We start from the raw sequence: 19,806 nt of genomic DNA, 5'->3' as shown, positions 1-19,806 counted from the left end.
AAAATTGAAATTAGTGATATATTCACTTGTCGTGGACTCCAATACTGGCGTGCCTTGATGAGAATACATTTGTGAGAGCATGTGTTTTCTAGGGGGATGCACCTTGCACGTAGGACACTGGATAATCATTACTCATTAGGATCGAAATATTGAATACTACGATATACAACTTAAGAAAATTAAAGGCACCAACGCACCGGAATGTGTGTTTTTTGGGAAGATTTATTTTTAGACGAAAATCGGTTGCCGGTTGGTGATGTGTATATGAAAATTGATGGCACAACATGGCACGGCACGATTAAGGGCAGGCACGGCACGAATAGACAAGAAAGGCACGGCACGACCCGACCCGACAAAAAAAGCACGGCACGACACAACCTGACAAAAAAAGGCACGACACGATACGACACGACACGACAAAAAAAGGCACGGCACGACACAACCCGATAAAAAAGGCACGGCACGACACGACCCGACAAAAAAAGGCACGACACGATGCGGCACGATTAATTAATCGGGCACGGCACGACACGACACGATTTTATAAAGGCACGGCCCGACACGGCCCGACAAAGCAAAATGGCCCACCACGGCACGACACGGGCACGGTATGGCACGGCACGCCATGGCACGATGAAGTAAACGGGCACGGCACGGCACGACACGAAGCACGGGTTGGCACGGAAAAAAATGGCACGGCACGGCACGACAGGCACGTTTGACACCCCTACCCGTGACTACTTTGGTTTGTCACCGATCATTCTTAACCGGTCGCTAATGATAGTCTTCAAAGCTTTTGGTTGCTTGGGATTCGTGAAAAGTCTTCGAATTACCATTCCGTGACCTACTATTTAGTCACTGAAGTCTGCGCAATAAATAAAAAAAGAAATTACTGGTACAAAATAGTTTTTGTCATTCCAGATTTAAAGCCCATAGGGCCTAACACTTGTACAAACAATGAGTAATCCGAAAGCCATTGCAACATAAAAATATAATGCATACAATTACAAACTATAAGCACAATACAGCTACATTCAAATTTGAAAAACAGGACGGGACCTAAATACTCGAGCTTGTCAAAATCCGGTTTGGCCAATCGAAGAGAATAGTGTCCAAGGGTAGCTCAACTATTTTTGCAAGTATTTTATACATGGGCAGTTAAAAGGATGTCTCATGGATTAACGAAAAAATACCACCCGCACTGATGTAAGATGACCTAAACATTTCGAGTTCTTGCAAAATCAGCCATGTATGTATATATTCCCTCTATCAACAAATTAAAGGAAAAAAATGGTAACTTCAGCCTTCGTGAGGTATAGAAAGACCGGGTCACTGGTAAACTTCTTGTTGCCCAAGCTAATTAATCAGTTGATTTGATTAGTATTTAGTAAGAAAATTATTATGTCGATTTTAAGGCAAAGGGTGATGTGTACGTAAAGGGAACAGAAGGCAAATTTAAATCAGAATTCCTTTGCATCTCAATCCAGTCAAATGTCAATTTTCTTTCTTTCCGGCCCGCCAAGTTTCTCTCTCTCGTGCGAAGGGACTTATAAAAGAACGAATTGAGGGGCAATGAATTAACTAGAGAGCGAATTTAGTTTCAAGAGTTTCAATGGCTTTAGGCTTTCTGAAGTACTACTTGTTTCTACACGTTGCTGTACTCATTCTTTTCCCAAACAGTAGCCACGCAGCTGATCATCGTCTCCCAAACTCAAATAAACATGTGGCTCTCTTCGTATTTGGAGATTCGCTATTTGATGTGGGAAACAATAACTACATCAACAGCACCGCTAGGACACAGGCAAATTACTGGCCATACGGTGAAACCTTCTTCAATCGTCCAACTGGTAGATTTTCTGACGGCCGCCTGATTCCAGATTTCATCGGTAAGATATTAATGTTTGGTTTTTATTTTGCGTGAAAACGCTAATGCATGCCTTAGGGAATTACATTTGGAAATGCGTCTCCAAATATGGTACACCAGCATTATTAGACGCGCGATGAATCTAGCGATCCAAATTGATCTCCGATCTTTTTCCTTTAGAATTAACTAGAGAGATATATTGGAGCTTTAGCAAGACAAATTGCAGAAAACATGGTCATAATTCTTCTAGAATTGTGTTTAACATGAACAATTTGAAAGACTCCCTCCAAATATGTACATTCTTACATAATCTATAGAACGTTATCACCACAGGATCGCCATTTTCACGTACTTGTTTCTCGTACCGAAACGGTCCACGTTCTTGCAGGTGGCATATATATGTCTTGTTTCTGTAGTACACCTAAAATCACCACTTCAACAAAATTAAAGCAATACTTGCACGTTTTTTCCCCTAGAAAAAAAGTAAATGTTGTGATAAGAGACCTATAATCATTTAAGTGGAGTCCATACACAATCAGGACCGATGTGGTGCCGCCACATGTATTATGACAGACTATTGCATAAAAAATGTCTAGGTCATTAATTGATATTGCTATACCCACACAATTGCAACCTTAATTAAGGCCTAATGCTAGGGGTACCGATCCTTGCGGTAACAAAGACGGCATGTGGGGCCCAAAAGTGCATCCCACATGTCGTGTGTACATTTTCGGGATCCGTAGTCACCTTTGATTTTTGGAGGGTCATTCCCAAAATCTGAACTCTCCTATTTCAGTGCATTTAATTACAATCGCACGATCATACATCCGACACAATGACAAAGATTTTGTAGGGAAAGAATTTCTATGAGAACTCAATTGACACTTGTATATGATTCTGTTGCAGCTGAGTATGCAAAGCTTCCATTGCTTCCACCTTACAAACAACCTGGCAACAACCATCAATACAGCAATGGGGTGAACTTTGCGTCTGCTGGAGCAGGAGCACTAGTTCAAACTCACCAAGGAAGGGTTTGTGAATACTTGCATCATACTAGTTGCTTTTTCTCACCTTAATAACTAATCTAACAAGAAAGAATCCTCTCACGTGATGCAAAATGGAACTCACTAGGTTTAATCCGGAAATTCGAATCGTTCGTCCATAGGACTTGATGTGTACACCTTTCGATCAAAAAAGTCATTTTTATCGAATATTGGAAAAGGTTTGGTCAATCATATTTGGGTCAAAAGGTAATGGAAGGTAGAGTGGGACAATCAATTGCTTTTACGACAAATATTGTTCATCTAAATGGAGATCAACCTAATATTTTGCGTAGCTGCTTCGCACAACTTGGTTCACAAAATGAACGGCTAATTGGATTGTTAAATGAAATCATGATAAATTTCATTTTATGTCACATGAGAGATCTTCAAATTAGATCGAAAATTCAAATTCCTAATTAACATGCTGAATTTTTTTTGTAGGTCATTGACCTTAATATGCAGCTAATCTATTTTATGAATGTGAAGAACGTGTTGGAGCAAGATATGGGTGAAACAGAAGCCAAGAAAATATTGTCGACAGCTGTTTACTTATTCAGCATTGGAAGCAACGATTACTTGTTACCTTTCGTGACAAACTCTAGTTTTTTCCAGTTGAATTCTCCGGAAGATTATGCGAAGATGGTTATTGGAAACATAACAGATGTGATCAAAGTAATGTCATCTTATCCATTATTGCACTCATGACTTAATTTAATTAGTCCTTTGTTTACCCAGTGAACAGTTTGGGTTTGTGAAGCTTTGATTCATCTTCAGATTGTCACTTTTCAGACCCTTTAGGGGTTCGGTAATTGGCCTGAAACCTACACATGAGATATGAGTATTACGGTAAATGATGTTGCGAACCCTAGGTTATTTACGTAGGCAATATAATCTGCACACTTTTTTTCATTCGATGCATCGTGAAATTGATGTGAGCCATAAATATCCTGACTTACACAACTGGGGAACCACATGAAAATCTCCATGTCTTTTCCGTTTTTGTTTTTGTTTTTCTCTTATCGCTGTTCAAGTTGTATCAGTATGTGCGTTGGTTTGGCAAAGTTCTCAACAACAACAATTAGAGAAGCAGTTTGGTATAGTATTTGGTAGTCAGAGCCTAGTTCTCTCTTATGAATTTTTTGCAGGAAATATATGAGGCTGGAGGAAGGAAATTTGCTTTTGTTAGCCTGAGCCCATTGGATTGTATACCACTTGTAAGGGTGCTCAATCCAGCTGGTGAATGTTTGCAAGAAGTCACGGCTCTGATTAAGTTGCACAATACTGCCTTTTCAAAAGTCCTTACAAAGCTAGAAATGCAGCTACAAGGATTCAAATATTCAAATTTTGACTTCTACAATTCTACAACGGAAATAATGGAAAACCCATCAAAATACGGTTCGTTGCTTCTTTCCTGATCTTATTGAGATATGGCTTGCCGTATAGTTGCGCCCCACCATTAGATTTGACCCCATGCGTTTACCATAGGATTTTCGAATATCTACTTGTGCGATTGCTCTTTTTTTTTTTTCTACTTTCGATACGTTTCGTGACTGTATGTGAGGACATTGCGACAGGTTTCAAGGACGGGAAGCGTGCATGCTGCGGATCGGGACCATACCGGGGAGTTAATAGCTGCGGAGGGAAAAGAGGGGTGAAAGAGTACGAGTTGTGTAGCAACCCCAGTGAATATATCTTCTTTGATGCTGTCCATCCAACTGAAAAGGGGAACGAGCAACTTGCCCAGCTAATGTGGAGCGCAGCTCCAAGCATTGTCGGGCCTTACAATTTGGAAGCTCTCTTTGAACAAGTGTAGAAAACCAGAACTGTATCTTAATTCTAATTAGGACATTTCATACATATTTCTGTTTTTGGCATTTCCCTTTCTGTTCCAAAGTGCACTACCTGACTTCCATTCTTCTTTTAGTTTGGGATTGTGAGCCCATCACGAGACCAATTTAAGATATTTGTGTGTTTGTTTGTGGTTGTAGGAAGATTGTATAGCTAGTGGTTAGAGATGAATTCCACCCCGATTAATATTGTTGTTTATAAAGTTTTTGTTAGCTCTTAGTACGTATTAAGCATAATTGCTTTCGTCACATGTTAAAGAAAAATTGTATTTTCTGAATTCCGACTCACGAGTGACTTTTCAGTGCCCCTGAATCTCGACTCATAAGTGATTACTCAGTTCTTCAAGTATCGAATGAATAAAGATTACAAGTTACATCGACTGCTGCGTATAACAAGTATTTATAACCTATGATTTATTTCACAAGCTATTGTAATACCCTTGGACTCCGCCCCTTGGACCATGGCGCTAGCTTCTCCCCGGGCTCCTGTGACCAAACTAGGCAGGTCGAACCCCAACCCTTCAGCAAAGCATGATCCAAAATGAATCAGGCTTCACAAGCCCAATGAACCATATACAATCCATATACACTCTATCACAAGATTAATGTGGCCCATTAATTTTTAGCGAGAGAAACTCATAAATATCGGCCCAATGTAATTAATATTCAATTAAATGGTCCTCTACTGCTGGCCAAAGGTTTGGTGCAAAAAACAATTGTAAATAGGTTGCAACCTATTTAATTCTCCCTCTTAAGAAAGAGATCCCGAGTTTAAGTCTTCATTGAGGAGGTGCTTGACTCCCCTTGTTATTGCTACATCCTATCATTTGGAGGGGGAAACAAAACCACCCGTAATTCTCTTACTCTGCAACTTCTTCAAACTTATCGACTGTCTTAAATTTTCTGAAGTCTTATTTTTTTTGTTTTCCGTCACATGCACATGCGGGAGTGACCTTTTGGTAAATGTTTTAGTGAGTGCATCAGTGTCAAAGCAAAAATGTTAGGACACATTACACTCGGACCATAAAAATATCCATGAAAGGAAACGAACGAGCCACATTTATAGTGTTTTGAATCACCGTTCATATTCTTTCATGGACATTTTTATGATCCGAGTGTCATGTATCATACTACTCCTCACGTCAAAGGTTCAAGGATTTACAAGACCGTCAGAATGTGAAGATTGCAAGCTCGACACTCTTGTCCGAGTTTAACTATCAAAAGAGTTAACGTACAAGTAGGCCTGTCAATGGGCCGGATCCGACAGATCCCGATCCGGATCCAAATCCGATAAGACACAATCCGATCCGGATCCGATAAGACTCAAATCCGATAGTGAGAATCCGAATCCGAAAAATCCGGATCCGATCCGGAAATCCGAATCCGATCCGGAAACTTTTTTTACTTCAAAAATTTTAGCAAAAAAAAAAATATTTTTTTCAAAAAAATACAATTTTTTTTTCAAAAAAAAATTATTTTCCGAAAAAAATTAAAAAAATTAAAAAATAAAAATAAAAATAAAAATACAACTTCTTAAACATTTTTTTTTTCAAAATAAAAATTTTACTATTTTTTTTTTTAAATTAAAATTTTTTTAAAAAATAAAGTTCGGATTCGGATTAATAACGGATTTAATCCGATCCGATCCGGATCAGATCTGGATCCGTATTGAATTACCGGATTCGGATTATCGGATCGATGTTATTGGATCCGGATCCGGATCGGATTTTTTGGATCGGATCCGGTCCATTAACAGGCCTACGTACAAGTTACACATCACCATCACAAGAGTACATGTAACAGCGCTGAGAATAATTTTGTTCATCCTCCTTTAAAGAAGGTGAACATTACCTTCCATGGGATTGGTGAAAATTGAGTAAGGTCCATGGAATCAATACACTTTTCAATCAGTAATAACGTGTTAGTTGAACCGAATTATTCTCTGCATTGATAAATAAATAAATAAATAAACGAAAAACAATTCATGTAGCAATTCAAACAAGTCCTTGATCAGCTTAAGTAGCAGTACTTTACATAGAAAATAGAACAAGCATAAAAACCTGGTGGCCAATAGAATTGGTTTAAGTCATCGATCTCACTACCAAACAAACTAGGTGGAATATGAACAAACACACATAAGGTGCCACCCAAAAACCAACTTCACCTATTAGCCAATTAATTTCCTCCAATCATGTATTATATGCACTTTCGACTCTGAAGTTGATTAACCAAAAATAATCTCACATTCTTCAATCCAATATTGATACACAGCCACAACAGCACGCCGACACTAGGTTTAAAGAGGAGAAACAAAGGGTGTTTCAGTGAAGGAGTAGTTCGAGTGGTATAAGAAAGGAAAAATTATTCAATACCCTAGTAGCAAGGTTGAGCACGAATTTTAACCAAATATTGGTGTGGGGTCCACAAATTTGAGAATGGACATCAATATATGGTCCTTATTCGTGTTTAACCCTACCCATAGTCTTTGAATATCTTCTAGGATAAAGAGAGCAAAACCCTAAGTGATTCATGTTTAACCTTTTTTGATTGCTTAGTGAATTCCTCTAGTGTCTCTAAACAGCAATGCTAGGGTTCTCAAAAAAAATTACATTTACCCAAATATTTTTCAAAATAATTCAACTTATTTCATTTTTTTTGTGCTAAAAAGTAGTTATTTCTCAAAATATTTGAGTAAAAGTACAAATGTTTTTACTTATCAATAATCCACAAAAGTTTAACGTAAAACTAACAAGTGTGAAAAAAATTCAAATAATGACAAACCAACTCATTTTAAGTTAATTAAGTGCATAAGAAGGCAGCCTTAGCCTTTTGAATAAATTGCTAGATGACCATGTGATTAAATTTATAAGTTGCTGGATGACCATGTGATGACCATGGGATTATTGCACTTTATTCAAAAAAAATTGGATTTCGGTCAAAATTTTTTACTTTTTAGATTCCTCTTGTTGTGAGGATGCAATAATCTCCAAAAAAATGACAATAAGCCAAGTGATACGAAAAAAATTTGAATAAGGACAAAAAATACGCTACTTTAGCTTATTTGTCTGAACAGTTTTAAAATTGTTACACTTTATGGATCAGCGGGGTGAGCGGAATTTTAGTGTATTAGTCAACTTGGATTCAAAGGCTGTTCATAACCCTAAACTGCAAACCCGCTCCTCATAGGGCTCAAACTCAAGCCTCCACTGGGGGATATGAAACAACCAACTTCACCATGGTTTTTTTTGTAAAAATTCAGTTTGAGTTGGTAATTATAATAACATGATTTCATCGCATATATTTGTTTACAGAGAAAAACAATGAGGGTTGGCGTACCATGTTACAGAGCCAAGCTATATTCACAACACATTTATAATGTGAGATCCATACATTTAGCGTTGGAGCCTACGAGAATAGGTGCCAATCCCCAAGAGTGCAAAGACAACCAAATAAGATCTATGCATTGAAGGGATCACAACGTCGCAACCTAATTGGTGTTAACTAATGCGAGACGGCATCACGGCATAACTCATTTTCACGAGGCCAATGCGAAATAAACCCTGGTTTATAAATACTTGCTATACTGAGATCAATCAAGCTCCTACTGTTTATTTTCCTCTTGTGTCGGAAGTTCGTCCATTGCCCGTGATCAGATGGTGAATTGTGTTATTTTAAGTCTTTTCTTGAATAATTTTAAGCGCAGAGCCAGTCTAAACTACAAGATGCTTAGGTTTCAAAATGGAACCAAACCTTTAAGGCTACTTTTTAATAAGATGTTATTTGGGTTGTATTCTTATTGGCGACAAGTCTTAAAAAAAAAGAAGCTTCACATGAAAGTGGAGCGAGGAAATTCAGCCCGACCAACACACACAACGCGCAAAGAAAAATCAAGAAACATAAACAAGAGCCACAGATTTTTTTGTAATTTCTTAACAGATTGTTGAGTACATCCACAGCTCGATCACACCAGTTTTCACCAAGTATTGAATGAATAAAGAGTACAAGTTACATCAGCTGCTGCTGCGTAAAATAAGTATTTATAACCTATGACTTATTTCACCAATTACCGTAATACCCTTGGGCTCCGCCCCCAGACCATGGGTGCTAGCTTCTCCCTGATCTCCCGTGAGGGCATCCGCATCTCTCTCTGTACTCTCTCTTCTAAACTAAAGTAACGAACCATCTCCAAGAAAATCTCCCAAAACCCTGCGTTATCAGGCTCGTGGAAGTTGTCGGAGAAGTAGAAGAGCTATAGTTCCTCGTTGAAATACACGAGGAACTGTTCACCCGTTTGCCAATAAAATACTGTAATATATGCAAACTCTCAATAGTTCGACTCAGAGAGAGAGAGAGAGAGGGGTTCGAAGTGATCCACGGCGGTTCAGTTTGACCTTCTTCTTAGATCTGGTACTGGGGGAGTTGGAGTCCAACGATCGAGGGGTATTTGATCCTTTTGCGCTTGATTGTTCTGATTACTTTGATGAGAAGGATGCCTTTGATTCTGGCTTTGATCACCTGCCTTCGATGAGAAGAACCAGGGCTGGGTTTTGTTTGTTGAATTTTTTGGGTTGTGGGTTGAGAAAAAGAGAGAGTAAAGTTAGAGAGAGAGAGAGAGGGGGGAGAATTGTTTGTTGGTTTGGTTGGTGAAAATGGATTTGTCCACTTTCCTTCCCGTTTGACCAGAAAAAAAATGGTTTTCACTTTTTTTTTTATTGTCTTTTCTTTTTAGAATAAAAAAATAATATTTTAATGGGATAGTTTTTATATGGAGAGTCTGATACAGTAGACATTTTAAAATTAGATAATTAAAATAATAAAGTGGCTTTTTAAAGTGTAAATTGATCCAAAATATAAAGAGTCTGGTGCGGATGCTGTGACTACTTTGGTTTGTCACTGATTCTTAACCGGTCGCTAATATGACAGTCTCCAAAACTTTTGGTTGCTTGGGATTCGTGAAAATTCTTCCAATTTTCATTCCGTGACCAACATTTTACTGAAGTCTGCGCAATTAAATACTAAAAAAAGAAATTACTGGTACAAAATAGTTTTTGTCATTCCAGATTTATAGCCTATGGCCTAACACTTGTACATAAAATGAGTAATCCGAAAGTCAATGCAACATAAATATAATGCATACAATTACAAACTATAAGCACAATACAACTACATTTAAATTTGAGAAACAGGACGGGACCTAAATACTCGAGCTTGTCAAAATCCGGTTCGGCTAATCGAAGAGAATAGTGTCCAAGGCTGGCTCAACTATATTTGCAAGCATTTTATACACGAGCAGTTAAAAAAATGTCTCATGGATTAACGAAAAAAGACCACCCGTACTAACGTAAGATGACCTGAACATTCCGAGTTCTTACAAAATCAGCCATGTATATATATTCCCTCTATCAACAAAAGGAAAAAAAAGGCAACTTCAGCCTTCATCATGTGAGGTATAGAAAGACCGGGTCACTGGTAAACTTCTTCTTGCGCAGGCTAATTAATCAGATGATTTGATTAGAATTTAGCAAGAAAAGTATTAAGAGCTCGTTTCAGAAACAAAATAAGAATTTATTTTTTGTGTAATAAGAAGGCTTATTCCTGAAAATAAGAAGGCTGCTACTTATTTTGGAAGAATTTATATAGGTACCGACCAGCCGGGGAGGGAAATCGTACCGGCAGCCACGCCGGGCCGTCTCCGGCTACCGGACAGCCGATCCAAGCCGTCCAAAAATTCTAAAAAAAAAAAACGAGGGGGGCTAGCGCGGGAATCAACGGCATCCGAGGTGCGTATGGTGTTTGATCCGAGCACCTCTTTTCCGTGTAGGGTGCTTGATCATATATACACGGAAAAGGGGTACTCGGATCAAGCCCCTTACACACCTTGGATGCTGTTCATTCCCGCGTAAGCCCCCTCGTTTTTTTTTTTATAGAATTTTTGGACGGCTCGGATCGGCCGTCCAGTGGCTGGATACGGCCCGGCGTGGCCGCCTGTACGATTTCCCTCTGCCAACGCCCATTATCATAGCAACAGTCTTATTTTTTGTATAAGGCAACTTCAAGCTCAAAAATTATGTGTTTACTGAAATAATTTTCCTACCACTATGGATCTTGTTTGATAGATCTCATTGAGATTTTTAATACGGTGCAAAAAAAATTGAACTTTTTTTTTTCATTTGCATTATTTTTGAGTTAGAAAATGTGAAAGGAACTTTTTATTTAAATTTTGTGAAATGACCCTTCTTATTTTTGAATGAGAAATGGTAAAATAAATACTGATTTTTTAAGAAGGTTTCCGAAACGGACACGACTTTAAGGCAAAGGGTGATGTGTATAAAGGGAAGAGAAAGGCAAATTTCAATCAGAATTCCTTTGCATCTCAAACCAGTTAAAGGGAAGAGAAGGCAAATTTCAATCAGATGGCAAATTTCAATCAGAATTCCTTTGCATCTCAAACCAGTTAAAGGGAAGAGAAGGCAAATTTCAATCACAATCAGAATTCCTTTGCATCTCAAACCAGTGAAAGGGAAGAGAAGGCAAATTTCAATCAGAATCCTTTGCATCTCAAACCAGTCAAATGTCAATTTTCTTTCTTTCCGGCCCGCCAAGTTTCTCTCTCTCGTGCAAAGGGACGTATAAAAGAAGGAATTGAGGGGCAATGAATTAACCAGAGAACGAATTTAGTTTCAAGAGTTTCAATGGCTCTAGGCTTTCTGATGAACTACTACTTGTTTCTTCACGTTGCTGTATTCATTCTTTTCCCAAACAGTAGCCACGCAGCTGATCATCATCTCGCAAACTCAAATAAACATGTGGCTCTCTTCGTATTTGGGGATTCGATATTTGATGTTGGAAACAATAACTACATCAACAGCACCACTCGGACACAGGCAAATTTCTGGCCATACGGTGAAACCTTCTTCAATCACCCAACTGGTAGATTTTCTGACGGCCGCCTGATCCCAGATTTCATAAGTAAGATACTAATGTTTGGTTTTTATTTTGCGTGAAGACGCTAATGCATGCCTTAGGGAATTACTTTTGGAAATGTGTCTCCAACTATGGTACACCAGCATTATTAGATGATGAATCTAGCGATCCAAATTGATCTCCAATTTCTTTCCTTTAGAAACTCGAGAGAAGCTTTAGCAAGACAAATTGCAAGAAAAAATGGTCATAATTCTTCTAGAATTGTGTTTAACATGAACAATTTGAAAGACTCCCTCCAAATAGGTTCATTCTTACATAATCTATAGAACGTTATCACCACAGCATCGCCATTTTCACGTACTTGTTTCTCTTACCGAAAAGGTCCACATTCCTGCAGGTGGCATAGGTTCTGTTTCTGTAACACCTAAAATCACCACTTCAACAAAATTACAGCAATACTTGCACTTTTTTTTTCCCCCTAGAAAAAAGTAAATGTTGTGATAACAGACCTGTAATCATTTTAGTGGAGTCCATACACAATCAGGACGGATGTGGTGCCGCCACATGTATTATGACAGACTATTGCGTAAAAAATGTCTGGGTCATTGATATCGCTATACCCACTCAATTGCAACATTAATTAAGGCCTAATGCTAGGGGTACCTATACTTGGGCACCACAGACGGCATGTGGGGCCCAAAAGTGCATCCCACACGCCGTGTGTACATTTTCGGGATCCATAGTCATCTTTGATTTTTGGATGCTCATTCCCAAAATCTGAACTCTCCTATTTCAGTGCATTTACAATCGCACGATCATACATCCGACACAATGACAAACATTTTGTAGCGAAAGAATTTCTATGAGAACTCAATTGACACTTGTATATGATTCTGTTGCAGCTGAGTATGCAAAGCTTCCATTGCTTCCACCATACAAACAACCTGGCAACAACCATCAATACAGCAATGGGGTGAACTTTGCGTCTGCTGGAGCAGGAGCACTAGTTCAAACTCACCAAGGAAGGGTTTGTGAATATTTGCATCATACTAGTTGCTTTTTCTCTCCTTAATAACTAATCTAACGAGAAAGAATCCTCTCACGTGACGCAAAATGGGACTCACTAGGTTTAATCCGGAAATTCGAATCGTTCGTCCATAGGACTTGATGTGTACACCTTTCGATAAAAAAATCATGTTTATTGAATATTGGAAAAGGTTTGATCAATCACATTTGGGTCAAAAGGTAATGGAAGGTAGCGTGTGACAATCAATTGCTTTTAAGACAAATATTGTTCATCTAAATGGAGATCAACCAAATATTTTGCATAGCTGCTTCGCACAACTTGGTTCACAAAGTGAACTCTAATTGGATTGTTAAATGAAATTTATTTTATGTCACATGCGAGATCTTCAAATTAGATCGAAAATTCAAATTCCTAATTAACATGCTGAATTTTTTTTTGTAGGTCATTGACCTTAATATGCAGCTAATCTATTTTAAGAATGTGAAGAAAGTGTTGAAGCAAGATATGGGTGAAACAAAAGCCAAGAAAATATTGTCGACAGCTGTTTACTTATTCAGCATTGGAAGCAACGATTACTTGTTTCCTTTCGTGACAAACTCTAGTTTTTTCCAGTTGAATTCTCCGGAAGATTATGCGAAGATGGTTATTGGAAACATAACAGATGTGATCAAAGTAATGTCATCTTATCCATTATCGCACTCATGACTTAATTTAGTCCTTTGTTTACCCAGTGAACAGTTTGGGTTTGTGAAGCTTTGATTCATCTTCAGATTGTCACTTTGCAGACCCTATAGGGGTTCGGTAATTGGCCTAAAACCTACACATGAGATATGAGTATTATGGTAAATGATGTTGCAAACCCTGGCCTAGGTTATATACGTAGGCAATATAATCTGCCCACTTTTTTCATTCGATGCATAGTGAAATTGATGTGAGCCATAAATATCCTGACTTACACAATTGGGGAACCACATGAATATCTCCATGTCGTTTGCGTTTTTGTTTTTCTCTTATCGTTGTTCAAGTTGTATCGGTATGTGCGTTGGTTTGGCTAAGTTCTCAACGACAACAATCAGAGAAGCAATTTGGTACAGTATTTGGTAGTCAGAGCCTAATTCTTTCTTATGAATTTTTTTGCAGGAAATATATGAGGCTGGAGGAAGGAAATTTGCTTTTGTTTCCCTGGGCCCATTGGATTGTGTACCACTTGCAAGGGTGCTCAATCCAACTGGTGAATGTTTGCAAGAAATTAGGGCTCTGATTAAGCTGCACAATACTGCCTTTTCAAAAGTCCTTACAAAGCTAGAAATGCAGCGACAAGGATTCAAATATTCAAATTTTGACTTCTACAATTCTGCTACGGACATGATGGAAAATCCATCCAAATACGGTTCGTTGCTTCTATCCTGATCTTATTGTGATATGGCTTGACGTATAGTTGCGCCCCACCGTTAGATTTGACCCAACGCGTTTGCCATAGGATTTTCGAATATCTACTTGTGTGATAGCTCTTTTTTTTTTTTTTTCTACTTTCGATATGTTTCGTGACTGTACGTGAGGACATTGTGACAGGTTTCAAGGACGGGAAGAGTGCATGCTGTGGATCGGGACCATACAGGGGAGTTAATAGCTGTGGAGGGAAGAGAGGGGTGAAAGAGTACGAGTTGTGCAGCAACCCCAGTGACTATATTTTCTTTGATGCTGCTCATCCAACTGAGAAAGCGAACGAGCAACTTGCCCAGCAAATGTGGAGCGCAGCTCCAAGCATTGTCGGGCCTTACAATTTGGAAGCCCTCTTTGAACAAGTGTAGAAAACCAGAATTGTATCTTAATTCTAATTAGGACATTTCATGATATTTCTGTTTTTGGTATTTCCCTTTCTGTTCCAGACTTCTTTTAGTTTGGGATTGTGAGCCCATCACGAGACCAATTTAAGATATTCGTGTGTTTGTTTGTGGTTGTAGGAAGATTGTATAGCTATTGGCCGGTTTTAGAGTTGAATTCCACCCCAATTAATATTGTTGTTTATAAAGTTCTTGTTCGCTCGTAGTACGTATTAAGCATAATTGATTTCGTCACATGTTAAAGAAAAATTGTATTTTCTAAATCCCGACTCATAAGTGATTACTCGGTTCTTCAAGTATCGAATGAATAAAGATTACAAGTTACATCCGCTGCTGCGTATAGCAAGTATTTATAACCTATGATTTATTTCACAAATTACCATAATACCCTTGGACTCCATCTCTCGGACCATGGGCGCTAGCTTCTCCCTGGGCTCCTGCAACCTAACTAAGCAGGTCAAACCCCAACCCTTCAGCAAAGCATGACCCAAACTGAATCAGGCTTCACAAGTCCAATGGACCATTCAATCCATATACACTCTATCACAAGATTAATGTGGCCCATCAATTTTTAGCTAGAGAAACTCATAAATATCGGCCCAATGTAATTAATAATCAATTAAATGGTCTTCCACTGCTGGCCTAAGATTTGGTGCAAAAAACTATTGTAAATAGGTTGGTTCATACTCTCCGTCCTGAGCTTAAGTCTTTATCGAGGAGGTGCTTGACTCCCGTTGTTACTGCTACATCCTATGTCGGGGGGGGTGGGGGGCTTTGGTGTTTTGGTGAAAATTGTGTAGGATTCACGGAATCAATACACTTTTTGATCAGTAATAATGAGTTAGTTGAACCGAATTATTCTCAGCACCGCTAGCTGCATTGATAAATTTATAAAAAAAAAAAAAACGAAAAACAATTCATGTAGCAATGCAAACAAGTCCTTGATCAGCTTAACTAGCAGTACTTTTACATAGAAAATAGAACAAGCATAAAAACCTGGTGGCCAAAAGAAGGTAAACATGACGCTCAATGGAATATGACAGCAAACTTAAACACGGATAAGGTGCCACCCAAAAACCAATTTCACCTATTAGCCAAGTTCCTGCAATCATGTATTATGCACTTTCGACTCTGAAGTTGATTAACCAAAAATAATCTGATATTCTTCAATCCAATATTGATACACAGCCACAACAGCTGACACCAGGTTTAAAAAGGAGAAACAAAAGGGTTTTTCAGTGAAGGAGTAGTCCGAGTGGTATAAGAAGGAAAAATTATTCAATGCCGTAGGAGTAAGGTGGAGCACGAATTTTAACCAAATAACTTGAGAATGGACATCAATATATGGTTCAGATTCGTGTTTATCCGTATCCATAAGCCTTGAATATCTTCAAGCATAAAAAGAACAAAACCCTAAGTGATGCGTGTGTTTAACCTTTTTTTATTGCTTAGTGAAATCCTCTAGTGTCTCTAAACAGCAATGCTAGGGTTCTCAAAAAAAAATTTACTTTTACCCAAATATTTTTCAAAATAATTCAACTTATTTCATTTTTTTTTTTTTTTTGCTAAAAAGTAGTTATTTCTTAAAATACTTGGGTAAAAGTACAATTTTTTTTTTATTTTTCTGATTCCTCTCGTCAAAGACAAATCAATAATCTACAAAAGTTTAACGCAAAACTAACAAGTGTGAAAAAAATTCAAATAATAACAAATCAACTCATTTTAAGTTATGTGCAAAAGAACGCAGCCTTAGCCTTTTGAATAAATTGCCGGATGACCATGTGATTAAATTTATAAGTTGCTGGAAGGTAGACTTATGACATGATAGGAATGGGAACCCATTAGGTAGACTTATGACATGATAGGAATGGGAACCCATTAAAATGACATCCATTAACAGCACTTTTATGCAGTTTCTGCGCTGGATCCTGGAGTAGTAAAAATTGGATAAATTGATCAAGTACTTACCGATACCAGATTTAGCTTATTTTCTTAAATTGATGACTCTGACCATCTATGTGGGACTGAGTGGCCCCACACATCCTTGGTTCAAAATAAGTACTTAAGAGCACAAAATATTGACACATGGAGACTGCTATATCACTTGTTGTTAAGTTCTTTATTGTGAGACTAGTTATTATCTTTTCGATTATTTTACACTGAAATGTTAATTTGCAGAAAAAAGATGATAAGGATCAAAGTTTTGAATAATGTTTCGGACATGGTACCGGATTTGTCACTGGAACGGTATATTACTGGGTACCGTTTCGAATTTATCGTTAAAAATATAAAAAATACGGAGTATATACATTTAATTATAATCTTGTTTTTCGTTACAGAAATTCCTATTAGACTATTATAATTTTAAAAAAATTCAGTTAACATTTATTTTTAATATTCAAAATACTCCAACTTTCTCTCTTGCCACGTGTTGTTGATCCTCATTATTCACTTACAATGCTATACAGCCTGTACTCCCAAACGGTGGGTTCAAAACCACTGGTTTTTGGTTTTCAATCTAACTTTACTCTTCTTTACTAGGGAGCAGATGAATGGTTCAAAGCCCATCAACACACTTCCTTCTCTCTCTCGATGACCTTCTATTCCTACAGTCCTGCACACCAACTTATCTCCAAAAAGGAGAAAAATGTTCGGAAAAATGGATCAGTCAAGCCAGAGAAGAACAATTGCTTCACCCACCACTACAAGAAAAATTGCATTGGGTGACGAATGAAAATCGTCACAAATTGTATGTTTTGTCACAAATAATATAGGTGACGAAAAAAAATTTGTCGACTAAAAGTTATCGAGGATTTCTACCTGGTGACGAAATCTATTTTTCGTCACCTATAGGGGCTTTTGGCGACGAAAAATTTCGTCATGGAAAAATGACTTGGTGACGAAATTTTCTTCGTCACCTATTGTGCTTTTTTGACGATAAAAAGTTTCGTCACAAATTATTCCTTTTGGCTCGTCAAAGATGGCCCATTGATGACGAAATTTTTTGTCACAAAAGACATAACTTATATGTGAAAAAAATCTTACTTTCTTGCTCCAACTGGGTTTCGATCCCGAGTCTCCTAGGTTTTGCATGCAAGCTTTAACCAACTACACCACACAAACTTTTTAGCATATGTTTGAAATATCTAATATATAACACATATATTTAACATCAAAATACATTTTGAACGGCATTTTGAACCATTAAACATTAAAATTAACAATTTTGATAAACATTAAAGTAGTAGCTCTTTATGTTATTGTTCAAATCCAATTTAAATTATCTCAATCGGAGTTTTGAGCAAAAAGTTATGCCATAAATATATTTGGTGACAAAGCGTAATTCATAAATTTCGTCATCAAAGGATAAATTTTTCGTCACTAAAAACGTAAAAAGAAGACGAAAATATTTTTCGTCGCCAAATTGGTTCATTTGGCGACAAAATATTTTTTTCGTCACCAAATAGTTATCTTTGGCGACAAAAAATAATTTCGTCTCATTTTTTACTCTTTTAGAGACGAAAATTTTATTGTCACCAAATAGGTGCCTTTGGTGACAAAAATGTCTTTTTCGTCGCTAAATAGTTATAATTGGTGACGAAATAATTTCATCGTGGAAGTTGTCAAAACAATGACGAATTTATTTTTTCGTCGCCAAATATACTCATTTAGCGAGGAAATTAAATTTTTTCGCCACTTTTTCGTCACCAAACATACTTTTTCTTGTAGTGCACAGTTGCTTCACACCGGAGAATGTTGCTCTGATCTTCTTTTTCTCTTTTTTCCCTCCATTTCTGTATTTTCTTCTTTTTTTCTCAGTTTTGCGGACGAAATTCCCGATAACATCATCTCGGCCGGTATTTCCGGTATTGTCTGGTAAGGCCCGGTAATGAAGCCGGAACAGTATTAGAGAGTCACAGTACTGTTTTTCTCTTAAACCGATGCGTACCGATCGGTACGGAACAGTATTCATAACATTGATAAGGATACTTATTTCAACCGTGGACTAAAACGTGCACATATTGGACAGAGGTGTTTTTATCTTTATAGTGGAAGCACATATCGGAATTTGGAAGAAATATTAACGTGCAATTTGGTTTAATTTGAAGCAACGTGGAAAAGAAAGAATTAAGGACACTACAATTGTTACCAGGAAGAATAAAGAATTTGAATAAGAAAAGGATTCTCTGTTTCTTAAAAGGAATTAGAGTTTGACAAAAAGATTTAAAAGTTTTCCTAATTCTAAATATTTCGGCCAAAGCAATAGAGCAAGTGGGGTCCAAAATAAGAGATTTTGTTTTAACTAGAATTGGGAATTTCCACAGCAATTGGCTACAATTTAAAGGAGGCCATAGGGTTCTGTAGAGCAATTTTTTTTTCGCCTTTTTGTAAGCTTATTTATTCAATGGAGTTCTACCATTGCGTGAGTATATATTTTAACTCCATGAGTGGCTAAACTTCTAGATTAGGGTTGAGAATGAAACACCATAAAATTTATTGATTGATTTGATGCATATGATTTTTCCCACACGCGTTCAATGTTTTTATTGTTCTTGACTCATTAATTAATTTGGTTGAAACTCGAATATGGATTCAATCGGAATGGTTTTTTTTTTCCCCCCATGATTTGATATCACCCTATTAATCGGGTTGCTTCGTGTATCAAAGTTCATATTTAAGTATGAAATATCTATTGTGATTAATTTGATCGTACGGATACAATTGATGATTTTGGCTTAAATCTTATTGTTACTAGTTGGCGTTTCCCCCATGTTTGATCTACAATGTTTTATATTGCCTGCCAGGTTTTTTTTTGATCCGCTCTGCTAGGTGGTTGTGCTTTTTTTTTTTTTCTTTCTATGTAAGCTGCTACTGAAGCTCAAGGAGTTGTTTGAATTGCTACATGAACTGTTTTTCATTTTTTTTTAATCGGTGCAACATTAACTCTTGTGATAGTAATGTGTAACTTGTGCTTACCTTCTGCATATTTATTCCTATCTATCTTTGCTATCATTTTTCTCGGGCATGTATTGGAGCATCTCCAATGGCCATGGTATAAACCCTTGCCAAGCTAGAATTTGACATGGCCTCTCGCAATTCTTAGCAAGTAGTGTGTTCACTCTTTCCACTTAGTCACCTAACTGTGATCATTGTACTTTACTACTACATGTTTCGCTTAATTTCTCAGGGCAGGCACACAGAATTCTATAGCAGATTAGCTGTACACTGTAGTTGATTTCTGCTGGTATCGCAATTC

At 37.5% G+C, this 19,806-nt stretch overlaps 1 protein-coding gene across 3 annotated transcripts; it reads left to right on the top strand.

The window, feature by feature from the left end:
• The first annotated feature begins 1,494 nt into the window (after positions 1 to 1,494).
• LOC131315618 (GDSL esterase/lipase 1-like) lies at positions 1,495 to 14,737 on the top strand. 3 transcript variants are annotated; one of them, XM_058344782.1, is made up of 5 exons: positions 1,495 to 1,886; positions 12,581 to 12,705; positions 13,147 to 13,377; positions 13,846 to 14,095; positions 14,278 to 14,737. In XM_058344782.1, the coding sequence occupies exons 1-5, from the start codon at positions 1,613 to 1,615 to the stop codon at positions 14,514 to 14,516; spliced, it is 1,119 nt and encodes a 372-aa protein (XP_058200765.1). In that variant the 5' UTR covers positions 1,495 to 1,612; the 3' UTR covers positions 14,517 to 14,737. The 3 variants fall into 3 exon arrangements, with proteins under 3 accessions (XP_058200765.1, XP_058200764.1, XP_058200763.1); XM_058344781.1 differs by lacking the exons at positions 12,581 to 12,705; positions 13,147 to 13,377; positions 13,846 to 14,095; positions 14,278 to 14,737 and adding exons at positions 2,771 to 2,895; positions 3,349 to 3,579; positions 4,053 to 4,302; positions 4,482 to 4,957 and having other exon boundaries at positions 1,542 to 1,886; XM_058344780.1 differs by lacking the exon at positions 1,495 to 1,886 and adding an exon at positions 11,113 to 11,723.
• Positions 14,738 to 19,806: the final 5,069 nt, after the last annotated feature.

This window comes from Rhododendron vialii, chromosome 2a (genome assembly GCF_030253575.1).
Source record: "Rhododendron vialii isolate Sample 1 chromosome 2a, ASM3025357v1".
NCBI classification, from domain to species: Eukaryota; Viridiplantae; Streptophyta; class Magnoliopsida; order Ericales; family Ericaceae; genus Rhododendron; species Rhododendron vialii.
Note: the sequence above shows the minus strand (reverse complement) of the source record. Positions and strands in the feature narration are given on the sequence as shown.

What these genes read in the sequence shown, in the direction of transcription:
- LOC131315618 (XM_058344780.1), top strand. Translation starts at nt 11,447, where the DNA reads ATGGCTCTAGGCTTTCTGATGAACTACTACTTGTTTCTTCACGTTGCT. An exon ending in CCTGATCCCAGATTTCATAA is followed by an intron (nt 11,724 to 12,580) that starts GTAAGATACTAA and finishes ATTCTGTTGCAG; the next exon opens with CTGAGTATGCAAAGCTTCCA. An exon ending in GGAAAATCCATCCAAATACG is followed by an intron (nt 14,096 to 14,277) that starts GTTCGTTGCTTC and finishes ACATTGTGACAG; the next exon opens with GTTTCAAGGACGGGAAGAGT.